This window comes from Hippocampus zosterae, chromosome 4 (genome assembly GCF_025434085.1).
Source record: "Hippocampus zosterae strain Florida chromosome 4, ASM2543408v3, whole genome shotgun sequence".
NCBI classification, from domain to species: Eukaryota; Metazoa; Chordata; class Actinopteri; order Syngnathiformes; family Syngnathidae; genus Hippocampus; species Hippocampus zosterae.
Window position 1 is genome coordinate 16,143,941 of NC_067454.1, and position 21,080 is coordinate 16,165,020.

The following is a 21,080-nucleotide window of genomic DNA, read 5'->3' on the forward strand; positions in this document are numbered from 1 at the left end:
GGAAGGACACGTGTTTGTTACCGTTATGGTTGATTATGTTTTCAATGAGTACAAGGACATTTTTTTCTTATTGTAAATAATTATATGCGGGTTAGTGGATAGTCAACAGGTAACCATTGCAGTCGTAATAAAGAATGTATTAACCACAAAATGGTGCCGCAGTGAACGAATATTTTTTTAAAAAATACTTGCAAGTGAAACAGCAAACCAGAGTAGCTTTTATTCGCACTGGTTTTGCGTTACTTAAGTCTAATTACACAACACATTGACACACGCTTACGAATCAACGAATACACTAAAAACATACCCGGATGTGTGACGTCATATTAAGGAGACGCTTGTGATAGGACAAGTTAGATGCATTCATAAATAATTCTTACTTGGCTCGTCAAAAAATACACATTAAAATAAGACAATGTTTGTTTGTAAGGGAACAGGCGCTGCCGTAGCTGCACTTCGGATTCTTTTCAGAAATCAGGTAATTAAGATGTCAAACTTATGAAGGTTAGACGCTGCATACAGGATAGCAATGCTTGGTGTTTGCTAACTTTCCCCTCTGCGTCCACAGACTGCCATCCGTGGGCAAGCGTGGAGGTGTCTATCCACGCAAACTGAGGGGGAGATCCGCATCGCAAATGTACTCAAGGAAAAGTTCCCACTCGCGTCATCGCTGAAAGTTGTTGATATATCTGGTATGTACATTGAAATCCTTCATGATAATCTAGTGTCGTGGATTTTTAATTAAACGCGACATTTAAATTAAAATGATACACAATTTAAATGCGCCAGAAACAGCTATAGTAATAAATACAATGGTGGAGGAATACAATAGGAAAATAAGCACAAATACACTGAATGTGATACTGCGTTACAATTATTTTTTTTATACATACCAATGGTGTACCGTACAAAGTACCATTACTGTACCAATGCAGACTTTTCAGGTATCTGTATTTGACATGTTTTTTTGGGTGACTTCTTACTGTTTTATACTGTATTTACTGGATCATAGCCAACAAAACTTCTCCAATACTATTAACACCGATATCACTTAACGGCCTGACAAACCTTCCAGGCAGTTGGAGTAGGAGCAGGAGCCATGTCACACACCCTCACCAAATAGCACATATTTTAATGTGATCTTGTGTACAGGCGGCTGTGGGGCCATGTATGAAGTTCACATAGAGTCTAGTGAGTTCAGCGGGAAGAGAACTATTCAGCAACACCAGCTCGTTAATCAGGTAACAATTATAACGGTTAGTTCAGCTTGTCGTCTATTATTATATATTTATCAGACACGTTATTGGGTACACAAGTCAATACAAAAAGCATCTAGATTCAACTACCAACTGTTATTGTCTGTTTTGTATGTGTGTCTGTCATAAAGATGACTTCTACATGTTGTTTTAAAAGATGTTAAATGTTGTTAAAATGCCCTTATTTCTGGCTTTTGTCTTCCACAGGCCCTGAAGGATGAGATTCAAGGAATGCATGGACTAAGAATATTCACGGATATTCCAAAACAGTAATTCCACAGAAGCAAAAACATGACTCCACTCAATGTTCATAATTTAGCCTACGAATAAAAAGTGACTATGTTTACAAGTAGTCAATGACCTTCTCGAAACCGGATTGTTAGAAACATTTCCGTGATGCAAAGGGATGTAAACGTCTGCAAAAACCTGAATATCCACAAAACCGTGAATATGCATGTATTGTGTGTGGCGCACAACCCTATAGAAATACACAAACAGATGTAAACAAACATGGCAAAATGTGGCACAGTGCCAAGTCAGCTGCTTTATTAGCATAGTGAACGAAATGAATATACAATAATGTATTATATTGATGGCAGAAAGTAAGAAACGGAAATGACGTCCATTTACATCGTTTCGTTATCCGTGTGTCGCAGTTTAGATGAAGCTGTCTCAATTAATCACAGTAACTATGTACACAATAACCTTTTGCTCATACATGTGTACGGGTTATGTTTCAGAAACCAGAATCTTGACCTTCACCCAGATATTGACGACCTGTAAACCTAGTCACTGTCATAGTAGATATTGTTGAGGTAATTATGGATGTATTGAATTGCATACAAATATCTTAATTAGGCACATTATTATGAAACATATCACAGACCCTACTTAAAAAAAAGGAAGAGGGCTGCATACGCACAAAATGTCAGATTTTGCTCAATAGTCTTTCACATGATTGGTGAAGATATTTATGAATAGTAATGTAATATAGTATTGCCATTTTGCCTGTGGATGTGAGTCAAATGTGTACATTAAAGTTCTAGTATGATTTATAGGGTCTGACCGATTAGTTCAATGTTTGCTTATTGTCTTTGCTTTTGTGAGCTTTACAATTTAATTCAAAGCAGTTGAACACGAGTAACACTGTTCTCATTATTTATTACACATAAGGCTTGTTGCCGTTGCAATTTCTTACATTTGGGGCTTTCAGACCCCAGAAAAATCACATTTTATGGGTGTGGGTTGTCTTAAAGAACGCTGATTCATTGGTTGAACTTGGAGGATGTGCAGTTGTTGGATTGGCAGCCTTCTTAAGCTATTTGCTCATTGCGGGTTTTTCGGGTTGAGTGAATGCTGGCGCGTTTTGGCTGCCGCTGCTCAACGTCATTGGCACCGCCCTACCCACTCTCGAGGACTTGCACACTGCAAGAATCAAGACAAGGGCACGGAAAATCCTCCTGGATCCCCCGCACCCTGCCCACCACCTTTTTCAGCCACTCCCCTCAGGCAGACGCTACAGATCCATGCGCACCAAATCCAGTAGACACTTAAACAGCTTCTTCCCTCTAGCCATTAACTCCTTAAACAGTCACTGACAGTCACTCTTCTTGCACCACAAAATGGTACTTCAAAACTAGTGGTTACTCTAAAATGGTTCAATGATTTTGTTGTTTACGATGATACTAGTGCAGCGTGTTATACCGGAGACAAATTCCTTGTGTGTTCTACATACTTGGCCAATAAAGATGATTCTGATTCTGATTCAACCCGTATTGTTTTGTGTTTTTTGTTACTGTAAAGTGTCCTTGGGTGTCTTGAAAGGCGCTTATAAATAAAATGTATCATTATTATATCTATACCATAACCGTGGAAGTGTATAAAATGACATTTGGCTAATCAAAATTATTTAAAATGTGTTTTAATTAGTAATTAGCCTTAAGAGAATGGTTTTGACTCTTTATAAAGTGAGTTTTATTGTAATGCATATTTCATGACATTAGAAAAACAGATTTCAGTCTGACGCGTGAAAGGAAGGATTTCGGTATCGTGTGTGTATAAAATAATTTTGGTTTCAAGAGGTCATCTTGAATTATGTCCATGACGGTCCGCATACAACTAATGCACTGTTGAGGATGTGGGCAGCGTATTTGCTTTCCAAGTTTCCCTGAGGGCGTCACAATTGTTGAATGACTGGCCGCAAGGGTGATTTATGAGTTCCAAGAAACTGCAGATGGCGTCTTTTCCAGCAGATGGCGCACTGGACGCTCAAGCGAACACACGCACCGCTAATTACGCCCAGTTCATTGAAATGACTAATTGATGGAGCTCTACCAGGAGCTGAGATGATGATGATAACAACAATATCGTGATCATCCGAGTTTGGACAAGCATGAGTGAGTGGATGGGAGGATCGCACGACGGATTGAGTGAGGCCGGGCTGCCGTGCACAACGCCACGATTGCAGGCTGCAAAGCACGTCAGTGAGCCGTGAAGAGGCGCGGAGAGACGCACACAGCCGGGCTCCGACATGGCTCAAGAGGGAGCAGATATGACTGAGGAAACCGAGTGCATGATAGAGAGAGGCACGGGGAAGAAACCGGGAAGCGGGGAATCTTCCGGGAATGTGAAAGAGATGCGGGCGGTGATGTTGTCAAGCTTTGGAGGGCTCAACAAACTCCGAGTGACCAAGAAGATGATGCCCGAGCCTCAACGTGGTGATGTGAAGATACGCGTTAAGGCATGGTAAATATGACCACATTATCACTGCTATATTTTCATTATTATTATTATTGTTTTTATTTTAAATCAATGGTCTACATATCATATCTTACTATCGCAGTGGAAGCCACAGGTCCCCCCCCCTCTCCCAATGTTGGCCATAACTGACGTTTTGAACCCCATTTAAATCCCGTCCAACCAAGAATATTTTTTATTAGAACGGTTGCAGTTGGCTTTTGTAGACTAACTGGTCACAAAGTCTGGAAAAATACAATTGTAATCTTTTGTATTCAGAGAGAGCATGAGTGATGAATGTGGCCTTGCATTCAGAGCCCATGACTCATTGCCCATAACAAGTGCATAAACATGATCATCATGGGAAACATGCGACCACTGATAACGACCTGAACATATCACAACATTTTACACTTGCACGATTTAATGAGGCTCGACAGAGTATCACAATTTCTTTACAACGATAATAATGTTCACTTAATGGTATTCATACAGCAATAAGTTTGTTATTGGTTGTGTATATGCAGGGGTGTAGAATTGCAGCATAATGAGTAGGCATGGGCGAGTAAAAGACACCAGTTTTCCATCTATTTTAGGTATCGGGTACTATTGGAGGCTGCCGATACCAGTTACTGAAACTTAAGGCAAAGAAAATCTGACATTGATCATGTCCTCAGAATGGTGTGATAAAGTATCACTTCACCTGTCCTGTCACAGTTTCATTTAGAACTTGTAGTATTCACAAGACACCGTTTTGTATTTCATTATATTCATTCATTCATTCATTCATCTTCCAAGCCGCTTGATCCTCACTAGGGTCGCGGGGGGTGCAGGAGCCTATTCCAGCTGACTTCGGGCAGTAGGCGGGGGACACCCTGAATCGGTTGCCAGCCAATCGCAGGGCACACAGAAACGAACAACCATTCGCACTCACGCTCACACCTAGGGACAATTTTAGAGTGGTCAATCAGCCTGCCATGCATGTTTTTGGAATGTGGGAGGAAACCGGAGCACCCGGAGAAAACCCACGCAGGCCCGGGGAGAACATGCAAACTCCACACAGGGAGGCCGGAGCTGGAATCGAACCCGGTACCTCTGCACTGTGAAGCCGACGTGCTAACCACTGGACTACCGGGCCGCCCTATTTCATTATACTCACTTTATTTTGTACTTAACACACAGAGGTAACATCACAGCCATATTCTGTATAATCGAGGAGTCTTCATTCTTCTTTGTCACTTATATACCGGTACTGTACTGCATGAACTCCTTTTACACAGTGTCACCTAGTGTTCAGGATGAGACATCACATAACGGACATACCTTATGTTACAGGCTACATTTAATGTGCCAAGCTGCAAGACTGTTAGAAAAGCATGCAATTGGATGATAAAATGTCAGTTATGACAAGTTGTTGCTTGAAAAATTTTATTTTTTGAGTGCTACTTGTCCCATTTTTAAGAAAATTATGTTTTTGAACAATATTTTATTAAAATAAAACACTTTTTTTAAAACATAAGAATTGCAAAACATAATGCATTATTAAGAAGCGGTACTCGAATGACAATTACTGTACTCAGATCTGAGTCCTTGTCCTCGCACTCGTTCTGCAAAAATTGATATCGGTGCATCCATAACGAATACCCATATCAAATCAAGTCAACAGTATTTATAGAGCACTTTCAAACAGCCATCGCTGCATACAAAGTGCTGTACATGGAGCAATTTAACATGCACAATAATAAGATAAGATTTTAACTCAGAAACTCAGAATTGGGAGACAGAAGATGTGCTAACCACTCGGGCATTGGACTACCTCCCAAAATAACTGATGAGTCAATTATTTGAGCATTAAAAATTCTGTCCATTGCATAGTTAGTGGATTGAAGAAAAATAACCTGACTCCACTATGAAACATTATTTATCACACAGTTAGGCAATGTATTTGATTTTTTTCAGTGGTTTAAACTTCCTGGATTTGATGGTACGTCAGGGGACTATTGATAGTCCTCCTAAACCCCCTCTTGTTCCTGGCTTCGAATGCTGTGGGATTGTGGAGTCTGTGGGAGAAAGCACAGAAAATTTTGAGGTACGTCAAACTGAAGCAGGAATACACAAATATGACCAGAGTATAAAGTTTATCCAATTCATTAGTGCACAGTACATCGAGTGTACATGCATTGCCTGTCTGCACAAACAAAATGAATGTGCTTGTACTGTGCATAGATAAAAATTTCAGGTACCTGTATTTTGTACTAAATATACTACTTGAGTTTCACCCATGACTTTTTACTTTAAATCCCTACATTTGAAAAATATCTGAACATTTTAGTGACGATGACTAAAGATGACATGATATAAAAAAACGGAGAAAGGTCAAATCAATTGGAGTTGCGATCTTGATGAATTGAAATGCTGAGGCATCAGTTGTCTAATGTCTTTCTTATGTCTTGACGTACAGTAACCACATGGTTGAGTCACAAAAATATAACCGCTTAAAGCCTCCGGTGACTGCACCGGGTTGTGGCAGAGTTTTTCCACGATGTGACAACGAGGCCCACTAAAGTGTCCATGATGGTACAAAGCTTGTGTTCATGCACTGGCTGTAAATTTTGATGAAAAAAATCACAATTGCACCACATAACCGTTGATGCCTAACTGGACACAGTTTTAGCCACACTTACAGCCCAACTCGGGAATGCCCTCCAAGCGGTGTTGGGTGTGCCTTCGCGTTACGAACAGTTCCCAGTCAACAGCCGACAACTGGGTCTGCAGGTACCCCGGTCGCTGCGGCTTTAGGAGCCGCTTTGGGACCCATTTGGAGGTTGCTCACCAGCAACAACAACAGCCACACCTACAAAACATTAGGAAAACTGAAATGGTGAAAACAGTCCAATGCCACATTTTCACAATTGAATACAGTACTATGTAGTTATCAGTCTTTGCATGTGTATTCAGCACTTATCTTCAAACATCCATCATGTATTTAGAAACAAATCTCTAAATCCACCTTTACTTTAAGTCCACAATTTCGTACTTGTGCCATCTCTGTGTGTGACATATTTCTCTCAGATAGGAGACCGAGTCATGGCTTTTGCTAACTACAATGCCTGGGCAGAAGTTGTCTGCACACCAGAGGAGTTTGTCTACAAAATGCCAGATGACATGACTTTTGCGGAGGCAGGCGCATTTGCTCTGAACTTCGTCGCTGCCTACATGATGCTCTTTGAGATCGCCAAACTCAGAGCGGGTATGTCGGTGCTGGTGCACTCAGCTGGGGGTGCTGTGGTAAGTCATGGTCTTTAATTATTGGTTTATACAGGCCAGAAAACGTCCTCCAACTTATGTCAGTCATGTACCACGTTATTTGGTACACCTGTACAATGAAAAATGGCCAGGGTTCACCAAGCAGTCCTCTGAGAAATGATGATCACAAACAGCTGCTGAATGGTCTGTCGCTGACTGAGGCCAGCGCCTAGGTCGAGGTGGCCGCTCACAGCACCTCTTTCCCGGATACGCTGATCGAGCATCCCGCTGTCTCATCTGAGAAAGTGGGTGTGTGTATATCTAGAAAAAATTAGATTGAAAGAGTGTAGCTCTCGTCAGGAAGGAGAGGCGCCGTGGAGGTTTCAGCCTCCCTAAAATAAGTCTAACGACACCATTGTAGTCAGGTTTAAGTGGGGAGTCTCTGACCACAGCCATTACCGCTTACTAGCATGCACACAAATATGAAAATCTATATAGTGCCAAAAAGTCATCACAGAGAATGCACATCCTGCTTCCACAAAATACCAGCGCTAGCATACAAGCTAGCATTAGCATTGTAACATGGGTGAGAATGACATAATAAAAGAACAACGAACAGACAAGATGAAACGCAAATAAAATAAAACAATGAAATACAATTCACCGGTGGATATTACACTTTACTAAAATGTTCACTGGTGGGCCAGTGATTAGTGTGTCGACCTCACATTGCAGAGGTACCGGGTTAAATTCCAGCTCCAGCTTCCCTGTGTAGAGTTTGCATGTGCTCCCTGGGCCTGCGTGGGTTTTCTCTGGATACTCCGGTTTCCTCCCACATTGCAAAAACAAGCATGGCAGGCTGATTGAACACTCTAAATTGTCCCTAGGCGTAAGTGTGAGCGCGGATGGTTGTTCGTCTCTGTGTGCCCTGTAATTGGCTGGCAACCGGTTCAGGGTGTCCCCAGCCTACTGCCCAAAGACAGCTGGGATAGGCCCCAGCACCACCCGCAACCCTTCTGAGTATAAGCGCATCGGAAAATGGATGGGTCAAATGTTCATTAACCCAGTCACTGTAGGGTTCCAAAGGATGCAACCAATCACAAGCTATTGAGAAATAAACCAATCCGTATAAAATGGCTGAAAGTGATTTCATATGGAATTGTGCATTCCGCTCGTGCATTAACACTGGAAGATGCTGATCAACATTTGCACATGTCATTCTTCTCCTCAGGGTCAAGCTGTGGCTCAGCTGTGCTCCACTGTACCTAATGTCATCGTCTTTGGGATCGCCTCAAGTTTGAAACATTCCGCTATCAGAGATTCCGTGACTCATCTCTTTGATAGAAACAGCGATTACATACAAGAAGTCAAAAAGTAAGCTCTAATTACAGCATCTTAATATGAGGTCTGTATTTGTGCTGTTTTCAAAACTATCAGGAATTGGCTGCTTTTTGTGATAGCATGGACTTCGCCTGTCGAGTGGTCTGTCGTCATGGTACCTAAGGCAACAAAGGACTAATCCCAGTAGTGCTGTGGAGATCTGCAATTGAGCCAATCAGGGACCGACTCACGATAGCCTGGATTTTGAAATTGAGGGATTATTTCACAGTTTGTTCCAATTTATACATTTTTTCCATTAATACAATCATATACCTAAACACAGGTATGTATATACAGTAGATGGAAGAGTATATAGGTTGAAGTTGCAATGACCTATTATTTCATGCTTGCTGCCTGCGTATCAAGAGTGGTCATGGATTAATTTTGCCTTTCATCCCCCTGCACCACACATTCCACAAAGGATCAAGACCTAAGTACAATCAAATGCGTATGTCTTTCCAAAAGGGAATCACAAGACCACCAAGGACTTTAGGTGTCCAGGTTTTAAAGCAGAATTTAAGGAATTTAGGAGACAGGCATGCCTTTCATCATTTTATAGCCCCGCTTTTAATCATTTCCATTTTGGGCTATTGATCACGTGTGGTTGTGATTAACATAGAACAGAATGCAACCCTGTTGTGATCGTCAAAGTGTGGTATTATGAGCACCTCTAGTAGACTCTTACAAGAATCACTGCCCACGTACAGTTCAGCTATATTGAGCTTTTAAATTCAATTCATTTCCATTTAATTTAGATACAGATTTGATGTAAACAATATATCCTTATTGTTATACATTTGATGGTGACGTCATTATTTCCTCTCCCACTAGTGAACCTTAGCTTTCCTTCTGCTTTAGGTTATCTCCAGAGGGAGTCGACATTGTGTTGGACTGTCTATGTGGGGAAAACACAGGCAAAGGCCTCAGTCTGCTGAGGCCACTGGGAACGTACATTCTCTATGGTAAGAACTGTACTGTAAAATGTATATTTGTCATTGTAAGCCTCTGTAACATTATGGACACTTTCAATATCACCCTGATCTTAAATATAGGAAAATGTATTAAAAAAAAAAAACCTAAAACAATACTTAAGTCATCCATCCATCATCTGATCCGCTTATCCCCAGGATTAGGTAGGGCTCACCCTGAATGGTTACCAACCATAACTAGGCCTGTGCACGAATCGTAATCCCACTAAATCGAACTGAATCGAGTCATAACACTTGATGAACTGTCCCTTGAGTTGTATCGCAATCCCATGTATCGAAACCTATCAAATCTTCTTTTATTAGAGAGATGTGCATCCTTATTGTTCTGTCTCGTTGTTTTATTCATTATAGGGGGAAAAAAAGCAGATTGAAGTTTGCACTCTTGTGAAAGGAGTAGTCGTTAACTTGTTGTTTGGATGAAAAACCCAGTCGACTCTCACCTATCTGAGCTTGAATTTGTTATGCTCCATACATAAAACATATCCTGGGAATAAAAGATATTCCCAGTCACAGCTGAGCCTCTTATCCAGCCCCTGTTAATCACTTTAATTCTTGTCAAACCTCATGAATTAACCAGCGCAATTACCAGCCAATTAACGATTAGTGCTAGTTATATTGCAAAGGCATGCTTGCACGGACCCTGAATTCTAGAGGCACCAATTGGTCCTCCCCCCTCTTCAGCCTTCATGCTTTGCTTGTTTTTGTCCAGTCACCTTTGCTCACCCATTTGCATAGCACACAACAATCCTTTTATTTTTGTTTTTTCAGGCGCATCGAACATGGTAACTGGGGAGACAAAGAGTTTCTTCAGCTTTGCAAAATCTGTGAGTCACAAGTTCCGTTTGTCATCGTCATTTGAAAGCGGACGGCCCCTTCAAACCATCACAAATGAAACCCTCAATTCTCAACTGAATTGTATCTTTCTGACACATGATGTTATTTCTTCCAAGTGGTGGCAGGTGGAAAAGGTGAACCCTATTAAACTGTATGAGGAGAACAAAGTCATGGCAGGATTTTCGTTGCCCAACCTCCTCTTCAGGCAGGGAGGATCCGGTTTGGTGAAATCGGCGATGGACAAACTCTTATGCCTCTATCACCAAAAGAAGATCAAGCCAGTGGTCGATTCTCTATGGGCTCTGGAGGAGGTAAGAGTCATAATCAAATTGAAGAGGTCTGTTGTAAAACATCAATCAATGCCACTAATCGTGATCAGGGTTGCGGCAAGGGGAGGAGGCTATTAGGGCAAAAGACAGACTGCATGCTGGACTAGCCGCCAGTCAAAGGTTCTCGACTAGGACACGGATTACACAAAGTAAGCTTCGTGAACCACTGCACAACCCCATAACAAAAAGCAGTGAATATTTTCAAATATAGTATACAGCATAAAAATTCCACACGCTCCAATTCAAATGGCAGGTTTTTTGTGTGAGAAAAATATTGACCAGTCTAAATCATTTCAAAACTTTTAACGTGGGCTGTCGCCTGGCCAAGTATTAGTCACTGTTACCGCAAAACCTCCAGGCTTCTGCTGTTTATTCAATATTCGTTTGGGGTTAATTAAAGGCACCTAAATGGTGAAAGGTGCGTGCTGACTCGAGGGTGTGCACACTTGTACAACAACAATTTTAGTGCTTTATTTTTACCCCCCCTCTCAAAAATACTGCTGTACACATCATGGACAGCATATTGGCTCATATCCGTCTGCATTTCGTGTGGGATGCTGTCAGCTACGGACGTTGTCCCCCAGACGCTGGGTAGGTTGTGGATCTTTCTGCTGCACAATTACTTTGCTCCCACGCGAAAACCAACCAACTACACATCATTCACTTCATCCCTAATCACGAGTTGCTGGACAAAACCTTTGCTTCACACTGCCAGAAATACGCGCAGTGTCTCGTCTCTCCATCGTACAGTATACCCACTTGCCCTCCCAACTCCAATTACTGGATGTACATTATGCACCATATACTCAAACAATGATAAATAATCAAATAAAAAATAAATTAAGTCTTTTTTTTTCATGAAATCCCTCACATTCTCTACACCAAGAATGTTTCAAAGATGGATTTCTTGGTTCAGCAGCAATAAGGAGTCAAAGTATACATAAAGAAGGTTTTTTTCATGGTAGAAATTTGTTTTGTTGAAGCTGTTAAACCTTGGCAAAATGTGGTGACCATTCTTTGAGCGGGTGGATGGGGTGTGGGTGGGGGGGTGCTTTGTCAGGGAGCAGGAGGAGGATAGTGTGGGATGCATTGTCAGGGCCTCATTTGTTCATATGCCTGGAAGGAAAATTTACAGCCTGATTGTGTCTGTGTTGACAATGGTAACCTTTTCTTGCTGCCGTAATGAAAAGCTACGTGCGTTATTGCATGCGACTGGAAACTGCGTCACTTAGGTTATTATTTTTATTTTTTTACGGTTATCAACTTTGATCAGAAATTCAGAATTTAAAAATATCAACATGTCACTGTAAGATGATTTTGTATTTGTTTGTGATACAATGCATTCATCTCAATATTCTACCCTGCAACAATGCACGAGGCAACGTTTTTAACCTATTTTCACACTTGGTCGGTGCTACGAGACCCAATACTTCCAAACAAAGGCAGACATTCAGTTATGTCCCACGAATGAGATAAAAAAAATGTATCCGATGTGAATTTTTTCCCCTCATTGAGTTGAACGGAAAAGTAAAAACAACTTTGATCCAACAACATTTCATAATTTTGTCTGAGAATAAAAATCTTTAAAACCATTCAAATGGTAGATTTGCCTTAATAAAGAGAATTGTGTCTCGGTCATTGCCATGGTGACCCCCATATTACTCACCGGTACTTTTCTGGACTATAAATAGTATGAGAGGATTAGTGTTATCCCAATCATTGGAGGTAATGTTCCAATTCAGGTTTACGCACTGCTTTTATAGATGCAGTATACGTTTACTACTGTAGCACTGCACATTTATTTGTTTTTACTTCCAACCATATTGATAAATATACTTACAGTTGGCTGTGTGGCTTTATTGATTACATTACAGATGATGACTAGCTATACATCCTCTACATTTTATGAAAACAACAACACAAATTGACATTTACTTTTTCTGTCAGGTTAAGGAGGCCATGCAGAGAATTCACGACAGAGGCAATATTGGAAAACTCATTCTGGATGTCGAGAAGTCGCCTACTCCCTTGGTAATAGCAATTTCCCACTTATAACTCTATAACTCATTCTTATAGCACAATACACGACAATACATCTTTATTTATACAGCCCTTTCACAACAACTACAGATGTAACAAAGCGCTTTACAGAACATTTAACAACTGATATGTTGATGTATTTACATATCTACTTAGCCGATGCACATATGTCTTCAGAAATTTAGTTTATTATACAGTGACTTATGAGTTTAATTCATTCCTTGACCACACTGGTCACTCATTTCTCAAATCATCTTACCCCCTTGGAAGTGATTGGGAATGTCATGAATCCATTTCAGTCCACCAGAGACAAAAGTTTTTGTCGCATGAAAAAAAGAGTACTCTCAACATTTTAATTTTATACAAATTTGCTAAATCTCAACAGACACAATTAGAATATAACGAATTAAACAGTTTGTGCCCTATGAATTATGCATTGTGCGGTTCCCAAACGGGGAGGGGGTGGGGGGTGGGGGGGGAAGTAAGATACTGTATGTACATTCGGATTTTAAGCGATTCAGATGCTCAGTTACTCAGTGTAGTGCAGTCAACCCCCATTTTAAGGGGATGCGGATGGGGCCAGCTATATATATATTATATATATATATATATATATATATATTATATATATATATATATATATATATACGTGTATGTATCTGTATAATTGATGCCCATGTGAATTAAATATTTTTAACTCCCCAAATTTTTCACATAAAAAAAGATGATAAATATTCAGTATACATTTTTCTCGAAAATCAGAGGAGAGTTTTGATGACGAATTGTATGTTATTCTACTGTATATCATTAGAAAAATTGAACCCCCTGGCCCCCAAAAATCTGAAAAAATTATTGTGAAAAAATGGATTCATATACGAATCCGTGGATGGTGAACCAAGAGGATGTGGGGGTCGACTGTAATATAAGTCAAATACTACTACAACTTTGACACTGCAACTTTAACTCTTAAAACCTGCAAAAGGTTAATTCTTTTCCTTTTCATGTTCAGTAAACCGTTCGTAGACAGTAAATCTGAACTGAGAGTGGTATTAAACAAGTTGACCTATTTATTCTGCATCTTAAACTTTTCCTTTTAAGTCAAGTCAAAACATCAACCATACGATACCTCGTATCACAAACACTTGGAGGTAAGGTCCACTCGTACTGGAAGTCGCTGTACCACTGTGTACTGTTTGTATACTGCACAACCATATTGGATGAAAAACAAATAATGAATGCCAAAACCCCCAAAAAATCCCCCAAACACTTCGATTCAAATGTAGAAGCACTGTATTCTAAATGAGTGTGTCAGTGTACTTTTGTGTTGAGTGCGTACTTTGCTATCGGGTCACCGATGGACCAATAAATCCTTTCCTCCCCTTCCCCCATCAGATGGCCAGTGACAGCACTGAGACCAGTGAAGCGGGGGAGGAAGAAGAGGAGCCTGAGGGGGACAATGACAGCAAAGAGCGCATGCCTTTTATCCATTAGTGCTCACCTAGAATGCCATGAGACGTCCCCTACGGGTTCACCTTATAGGATCACGCTGAGAGAGTTGTGCAGTGTTTGTGCATGTAATGTACTCATGTAAGTATTCATCTTGCTAGTTTTCTGCTGTTTCTTTCAATTCAAAGTCCGGGAAAGGACCTGCTCACTTTTATGCATGTGCAAAGGACAAAGTGCATCATGTTTTCTAGTTTTGCAACAATCTAGTGAATACTTTTAATTCATAACATAGATTAATATGCACTTAACCTTGCTGACGTGTGAAAACCATTTAACAAATAGTCAATTTTGGAATACAATTTTTAGAATAAAAAGTCAATCGATTCAATCAAAAATATGGTTTAAAAAATCCTCCCTTGTACTTAGTGATGACAGATGAGGTCATAGTGGTGTTAGAAATGCATATACAGTATGCCGAGCATTATTTTTAAGCATCTGTATGTGCCAACCTCATTGTATTATGGGATCACATGTGCCTTGTGTTTGATACTTGAAATGTTTTCCCTTAATGTCAGGCTACCAAGAAAACAAATTTATCTGTATCCAGAGGATTAAAAATCACCAAAACTAATCACATTACGCACTGGGAATGACATTTAGAGATATCTTAATACATTTACACAGCAATTGGATTGATGAAAATCAGATTTATGACCCAAATTATATCCACTTGAGTTTTGTTACCTGGTAACATAAAAGGAAATGCTTTAAAAAAGTGGGATCCAGCAAGACTTTTATTTGGAAAGACACCACAATAAATAGGAGACACGAAAATATATCTGAATGTCTGTCAAAATATCTCAGCGGACGATGATGATTTCTTCAGTCAGACTGCCAGTCGGGAAGAGTTTTTATTACTTGTCTGACCAAAGTTACTGTATTTACTTTCTGGTGCCTCAAAACAAACATGGCCTGAGAGATTGCTTATTTTAAGAAATAAACACAACTAGTCAAAATTAGAAACGCCATCAAATGCAGGGAATACCACAACCACCTTGATGACTTATTGAGACAACGTATGTAATCTTCCTAAATTTGCCTAACATAAAACTTGAATTGCTTTTCACATGACCGGATGTATTTTCTCAAGTGCCAGCTCATTGAAAACAAGCTGTTGAAGATTCCATCAGCTTATTGAAATCAAAACTAACATAGAAAGGAAATATTGTTTATGAGACAAATTACCTCTCTATACATAAGAAATGTGTTTCATGTACTGGAAGTAGTCACTTTCAAAATCCATTTCAGTATTGAGTAGAAATAGATACGATATTTATGTTTGTAAGAGAAAAGGAAAAGGTGCATGCTTTGTTTGGTATGTGTGCGTTTGTGTTCACGTATCGTCATAATTAATTGGGGGAGGCGGAAGAAAAGTACAGTATTCAGTGTTTTGTTTGTTTCTTACCTGTGGTTGACTACTTTTGTCCAGTCTTGCAATCTTTCATTGTGGACTTTGTTTACATGAAAATAAATGGAGCTGCAAAATAGCCAACTGAGAACATTGTCATTTTAAGAAAAGAAAGAAATACAATTGTAGCAAGGTTGTCTGGATGCTCTTATGTATACGCCACTGTTGAGATGGACTGGGTCATTTTTATTCAAGTATGCAGTCTGGTTTCCTCCCACAGTCCAAAAACATGCATTGGGTTCACTGAATTGAAAATTCCAAATCGTCTGTAAGGTGATTATGAATGACTGTTTGTTTATATGTTCCTTGATTGACTGTCGACCAGTCTGGGCTGCATCCAAAGTCAGCTAGAATACGCTCCAGCTTGCTCACCAGTGACCCCAATGAGGAGAAACGCGAGTGTAATTGAAAAGGATGGCTAAAAAATAGATGTAAAGTGCGCATCAGTATCAATTCAAAATGTGCCTAGTATTCACTCAATTGCCATAATGTTCAGTGCAAGTACACAATGAAAGCCAGTACAAGAGATGTATCAAAAATTATACCTGGCGTAAAGCAGAGCTGTTTTTTCACTGTGTCACTATGTCAAGAAAATAGAATGAAATTAAGTAAACCCTTAATGATCCACAGAGGGAACTTTTAAGTGTACCAACAGGATAGGGTAAAGCAGCATACAGCATATTGTAAAAAAAAATAAAAGTAACAATAAATACATAGAACAAAATGCAATTAAGAAATCATTACATATAGCTGTTTTTTTTGAAGGATAGAGTGAATTAAACATAAACTAGGGGTGGTCCTAGCTTGAAGGAGACTCTTGTTAGACACCCTTTTGCCCTACCCCCACAGTCACAAATTTATGAAAAATCACACCAAATTTGACCTTATATTTCCTTTAAAATATGTTGAACTTAAAACAATTAATAATATAGCAAAGAATTATCAAGGGCGGGAAAACAAATAAGTATCAAAACAATAAGTATCCCTGCGATTGGCTGGCAACTAGTTCAGGGTGTCCCCCGCCTACTGCCCGTAGACAGCTGGGATATGCTCCGGCAACCCGCGACCCTAGTGAGGATATATGCGGTTAGGAAGATGAATGAATGAATAAGTATCCCCACAAATGGGAAAAAAGAGACCCTTGTTGACTGAAAGTCTTGATTTTGTTTTCGTTTTTGGGTTGACTAACAAGTTTACGATGACATTTGTTGCTTGTCAAAAGCAGACCATGCACATCCAAATATGGCAGCGAAAGGAAGTACCGGTACCAAACAGTTAATGATGTTTCCAGTTTGTCAAATGAAAGGACACAGTGCTCACTGCACCGTGTCCCAAGTCAACATTTCTCCCAAATTCCAACACAAGGAAGACATTATTTGTCCCTGCACGCCAACACCTCCCTTACCTCCTCCCCATGTTTGGAAAAAAAAACACCATGTGGACCAATGCAGTGGCAACTTCCAGAACAGCACATAGAGAGCTACTATATGCTGCGCAGTCCTCAGACTTTTCGAGCCGTTTCAAGGGAGCACAAGGTGTAGTACTGTGCGTGGCCTTCAAAATGGCACGTCTGGGCCTTCCCGCATTTGTCGTCCTGTGCCTCTCTTTGCTTCACTCCATCTCCGGACGCCCGCCTCGCATCAGGAAAGCCGTGTCAGCTCGAGCAACGGGTAACCATGCACACTCATCAGGCACAATGTCAACTGTGTGCTCATATTGACCTTACATAATATTTCCTTCTTATATGGGGAGCTGCAGAGGATGATGATGTCAAGGGCCAGCTTGAGAAGTTGTGGCGGGAAGTGAATTTGCTAAAAGAGATGCAGGCCTTGCAAACAGGTACCACTCACCCAAAAATAATGTCTTTGGACTCATGTCCTCATGAGTCTGTTCTTTTTTTAGACAACAATCGGAGCTTTATATTTTACTTACTTAACTTGCAAAGAGCAATTCATGTTCATCAAGTGCAGCTCAGCTGTATTTAACTTTAAACCACTATTTTTGTTTTGTTATGTTTAATACATTTGTAAATCTGACTTAATGTCAGTGCCTCACCAGCCGTGAGCCTCACCACATGTTACTGGTACCCAGGAGTATCTTCTCGTTTGAAATGAACGTTGAAACACATCGTCTCTGTTCTCAGTTTGCCTCCGTGGCATCAAAGTTCACAGGAAGTGCTATCTCACCATTGAGGAACCCAAACACTACCATGAGGCGAACGAAGACTGCATCGCGCAAGGAGGAACTCTTGCGACGCCGCGAGATGCCATGGAGAACAATGACCTTCGAGATTATGCCAAGAGGAGTTCTCCAGGTTCCAAGGACTTCTGGATCGGCGTAGCCGACATAGTGAAAGAAGGCCAGTACGTTGACGTCAATAGTCAACCTGTCAGCTATCTCAACTGGGACCGCTCCAAGAAGCAGCCCACAGGAAGCAAGCGGGAGAGCTGTGTGTCTCTTTCAGTGGCCGCACAGGGCAAGTGGTACGACGAGGTGTGTCGCAGTTTGAAAAAGTACGTTTGTGAATATGTTATTCCCTAAAGGCCACATGTCTGGCTCTCCTTTGTGGTCAGTGGATGAAACTGAAAGATAGTACAGTCCTGTATTTCCTCAAATAGTGCCTAAGACAAATAAACAACTTGCTCAAATAGGCACACCCTTTTTAATGAGAAAAATCAAAGTGACCTGACCCTACGACTTTAATTCGTTCCGTGACAATACTTGTTCTGCTTGTGATTGTGTTGTTTTTTTTTAAGATAAAAAAAATACATATCTGTGGTTGCCCTTTAATCACTCCACAAGGTTGTGTGTCCATGTTTGTGTCGTGGGGACAAATAAAGGCGTCCTTACTTTCCCCATATCTGCAGTTGAGTAAAAAAATAATGTTATAGAAATGGCACTATTTGTGGAAATACATTATCACGTCACACTATTTGTTATTAAAAATGTGGAAATGGTAAAATAATTACAAATTGGATAGTGGTGTGTCTGATGTGGTGAAGTATTGTTTATGAATAATGTCTGTCCATCTGTACAACCAAAACACAACCTATAGAAGTGTACAATTCTTTTAATTCAAGATGTTTATGTACCGGTAATGTTCTAACAACTCAAAACATAAATTACTTTAGCAATAAAGTGTTCAATTGACATTTGCTGTAATGGGTGAAAATCTTTTTGTACCGTTCATAGTAATACCTCATGCAACCTAATTGCCTTTCCATTGATCCAGTTTATGAAGGTGTACAAAGCTGTTGACCTCTCTATGGCTGATACTGCTCAGGATGCGTGCAATACCAATGTTAATTGATCACCATTTATCTGCAGTATCTCTATCTAGCATTCAATCGGTAAATGTAAAACATACATATTGCATGTACGATAAATGTGCATACCAATTCACCTCTGGTGTTTTTACTGCTTCCTTGCCACTGTATTTACATCAGTGCAAGAAAACAATCATTCTTTATTGTACTCAGTGGTGGGAAATCGTCGAGGCCCACAAAGAACGCCAGGAGTCAAAAGAATAATTAACTCGGCACCCAAAAAATTTTGTGACTTTAGATATTAATGCTTAGTGTATTCTAAGTTCACATACGTGTCTGTTATTGTTGTATTGTATTGTTATGTTTTTTTGTTGATCACCTAATTAGCCTCAAATATATTTCTTAAATGTTTATACAGCTAATACAGACTTGAGTTAAGTTGGAGAAATTGAAAGGATAAAAAAAAACTTTTTGAGTGTTCACCATCACACGTAAGCACCACCTGCCAAAGTAACACAAGCATAGCTTAACTACAAAGTACTGTATGGCATTTCTTCCCAGAAGTTTCTCATCAATTACACAATGCACACATTCATCGCTATTTGTGAATAGAACATTATACTCAGTCTTTGGTTGTGCGCGTCAAAGATTTTTTAAACCACTGCAAACCTTTCCTTTAGCAGAGATCATTGTAACTGATGCTCCAAGTAATGAACCCATTTTCAAAACAATGGGCCAAAGTAGTTCAATGCATCACGAATGTGCACTGACAGAACAATTCAGTGCTCTCGTATAAGATGGCGCGAGGTAAAATAAACCTTTGTATCCACCTGTTGCGATTCATATGCGGTTCAATGATTTTGTTGTTTACGATGATACTACTGCAGCGTGTTATACCGGAGACACATTCCTTGTGTGTTCTACATACTTGGCCAATAAAGATGATTCTGATTCTGATTCTGATTCATAAAACAGAATAATGTATGTATTCTTGTGAGTACATCAGATACATTCATTCATTCATTTTCCGAACCGCTTAATCCTCACTAGGGTAGCAGGGGGTGCTGGAGCCTATCCCAGCCATCTTCGGGCAGTAGGCAGGGGACACCCTGAACAGATTGCCAGCCAATCGCAGGGCACACAGAGACGAACCACCATGCGCACTCATACTCAAACCTAGGGACAATTTAGCGTGTTCAATCAGCCTGCTATGCATGTTTTTGGAACGTGGGAGGAAACCGGAGTACCCGGAGAAAACCCACGCAGGCCCGGGGAGAACATGCAAACTGCACACATGGGAGGCGGGAGCTGAAATTGAAGGCGGTGCCTCTGCACTGTGAAGTCGACGTGCTAACCACTGGACTACCGGGCCGCCCACATCAGATACAGCACCGTGAAAAAATATTTGCCCCCTTCCTGATTGCTGTGTTCTTTTCATATGTATCACACACAAAGGTTTCAGTTCATCAAACCAAATTTAATATCACACAGAGACAACCCAGGGAAATACAAAACAGTGTATTAAATTAAATTAAAACCTATCTGGCTGTATGTGAAAGTATGTGAAAAAGTAATTGCCCCCCCCCCCCAATGCCCCTGACAGGCAACACCCTAGCACCATATTTGTTGAATTAGGAAATCATGTACGTTAAAAGAATGTCAGATAAAGTGAAGTAGGCTACAAGATCTCAAGAAACAAACATCCTGCGATGATCCAAAGAAATTCAAGAAGAAAAAATAAGAGCACCACAAAACATTTTGACATTGAAAGTCCTGATAACACCGCATATATACAGCATACACCGAACAACACATCTTTAGTTATATACAGTAGCACTTTCTGTCATGTGAGGAGCGGAATTTGGTTCCAAAAGCGGACATGACATGGAAGTTGAGAAGTAAAAGTCTTTATCTACAAAAATACAAGGTAAGTACTGAGAGCAGAGTAGATGCAGAACACACAGAAGAGAGCTGCCACTTTTGACTGGGAGAAAGATCGATGTAGAGTTTAAATACTGTGAGACATCAATCCTATATGACAGAATAAAGTACCTAAGCATAAAAGAGCAACTGCAAAGTAACTGAAATAT

At 40.2% G+C, this 21,080-nt stretch overlaps 3 protein-coding genes across 3 annotated transcripts; all 3 read left to right on the forward strand.

Annotated features, from left to right (window-relative positions):
• Window positions 1-301: 301 nt before the first annotated feature.
• Window positions 302-2,311, forward strand: bola3 (bolA family member 3). Its single transcript, XM_052063426.1, has 4 exons — window positions 302-478; window positions 569-692; window positions 1,153-1,241; window positions 1,464-2,311. The coding sequence occupies exons 1-4, from the start codon at window positions 416-418 to the stop codon at window positions 1,527-1,529; spliced, it is 342 nt and encodes a 113-aa protein (XP_051919386.1). The 5' UTR covers window positions 302-415; the 3' UTR covers window positions 1,530-2,311.
• Window positions 2,312-3,487: 1,176 nt separating this feature from the next.
• On the forward strand, window positions 3,488-15,803 carry vat1l (vesicle amine transport 1-like). Its single transcript, XM_052063425.1, has 9 exons — window positions 3,488-4,001; window positions 5,952-6,081; window positions 7,065-7,280; window positions 8,470-8,612; window positions 9,477-9,580; window positions 10,376-10,431; window positions 10,558-10,752; window positions 12,718-12,801; window positions 14,203-15,803. The coding sequence occupies exons 1-9, from the start codon at window positions 3,787-3,789 to the stop codon at window positions 14,299-14,301; spliced, it is 1,242 nt and encodes a 413-aa protein (XP_051919385.1). The 5' UTR covers window positions 3,488-3,786; the 3' UTR covers window positions 14,302-15,803.
• Window positions 15,804-16,908: 1,105 nt separating this feature from the next.
• On the forward strand, window positions 16,909-18,876 carry clec3a (C-type lectin domain family 3, member A). The gene is made up of 3 exons (XM_052063743.1): window positions 16,909-17,394; window positions 17,483-17,563; window positions 17,868-18,876. Exons 1-3 carry the CDS (start codon window positions 17,139-17,141, stop codon window positions 18,263-18,265), a joined length of 735 nt encoding a protein of 244 aa, XP_051919703.1. The 5' UTR covers window positions 16,909-17,138; the 3' UTR covers window positions 18,266-18,876.
• The last annotated feature ends 2,204 nt before the right edge of the window (window positions 18,877-21,080 follow it).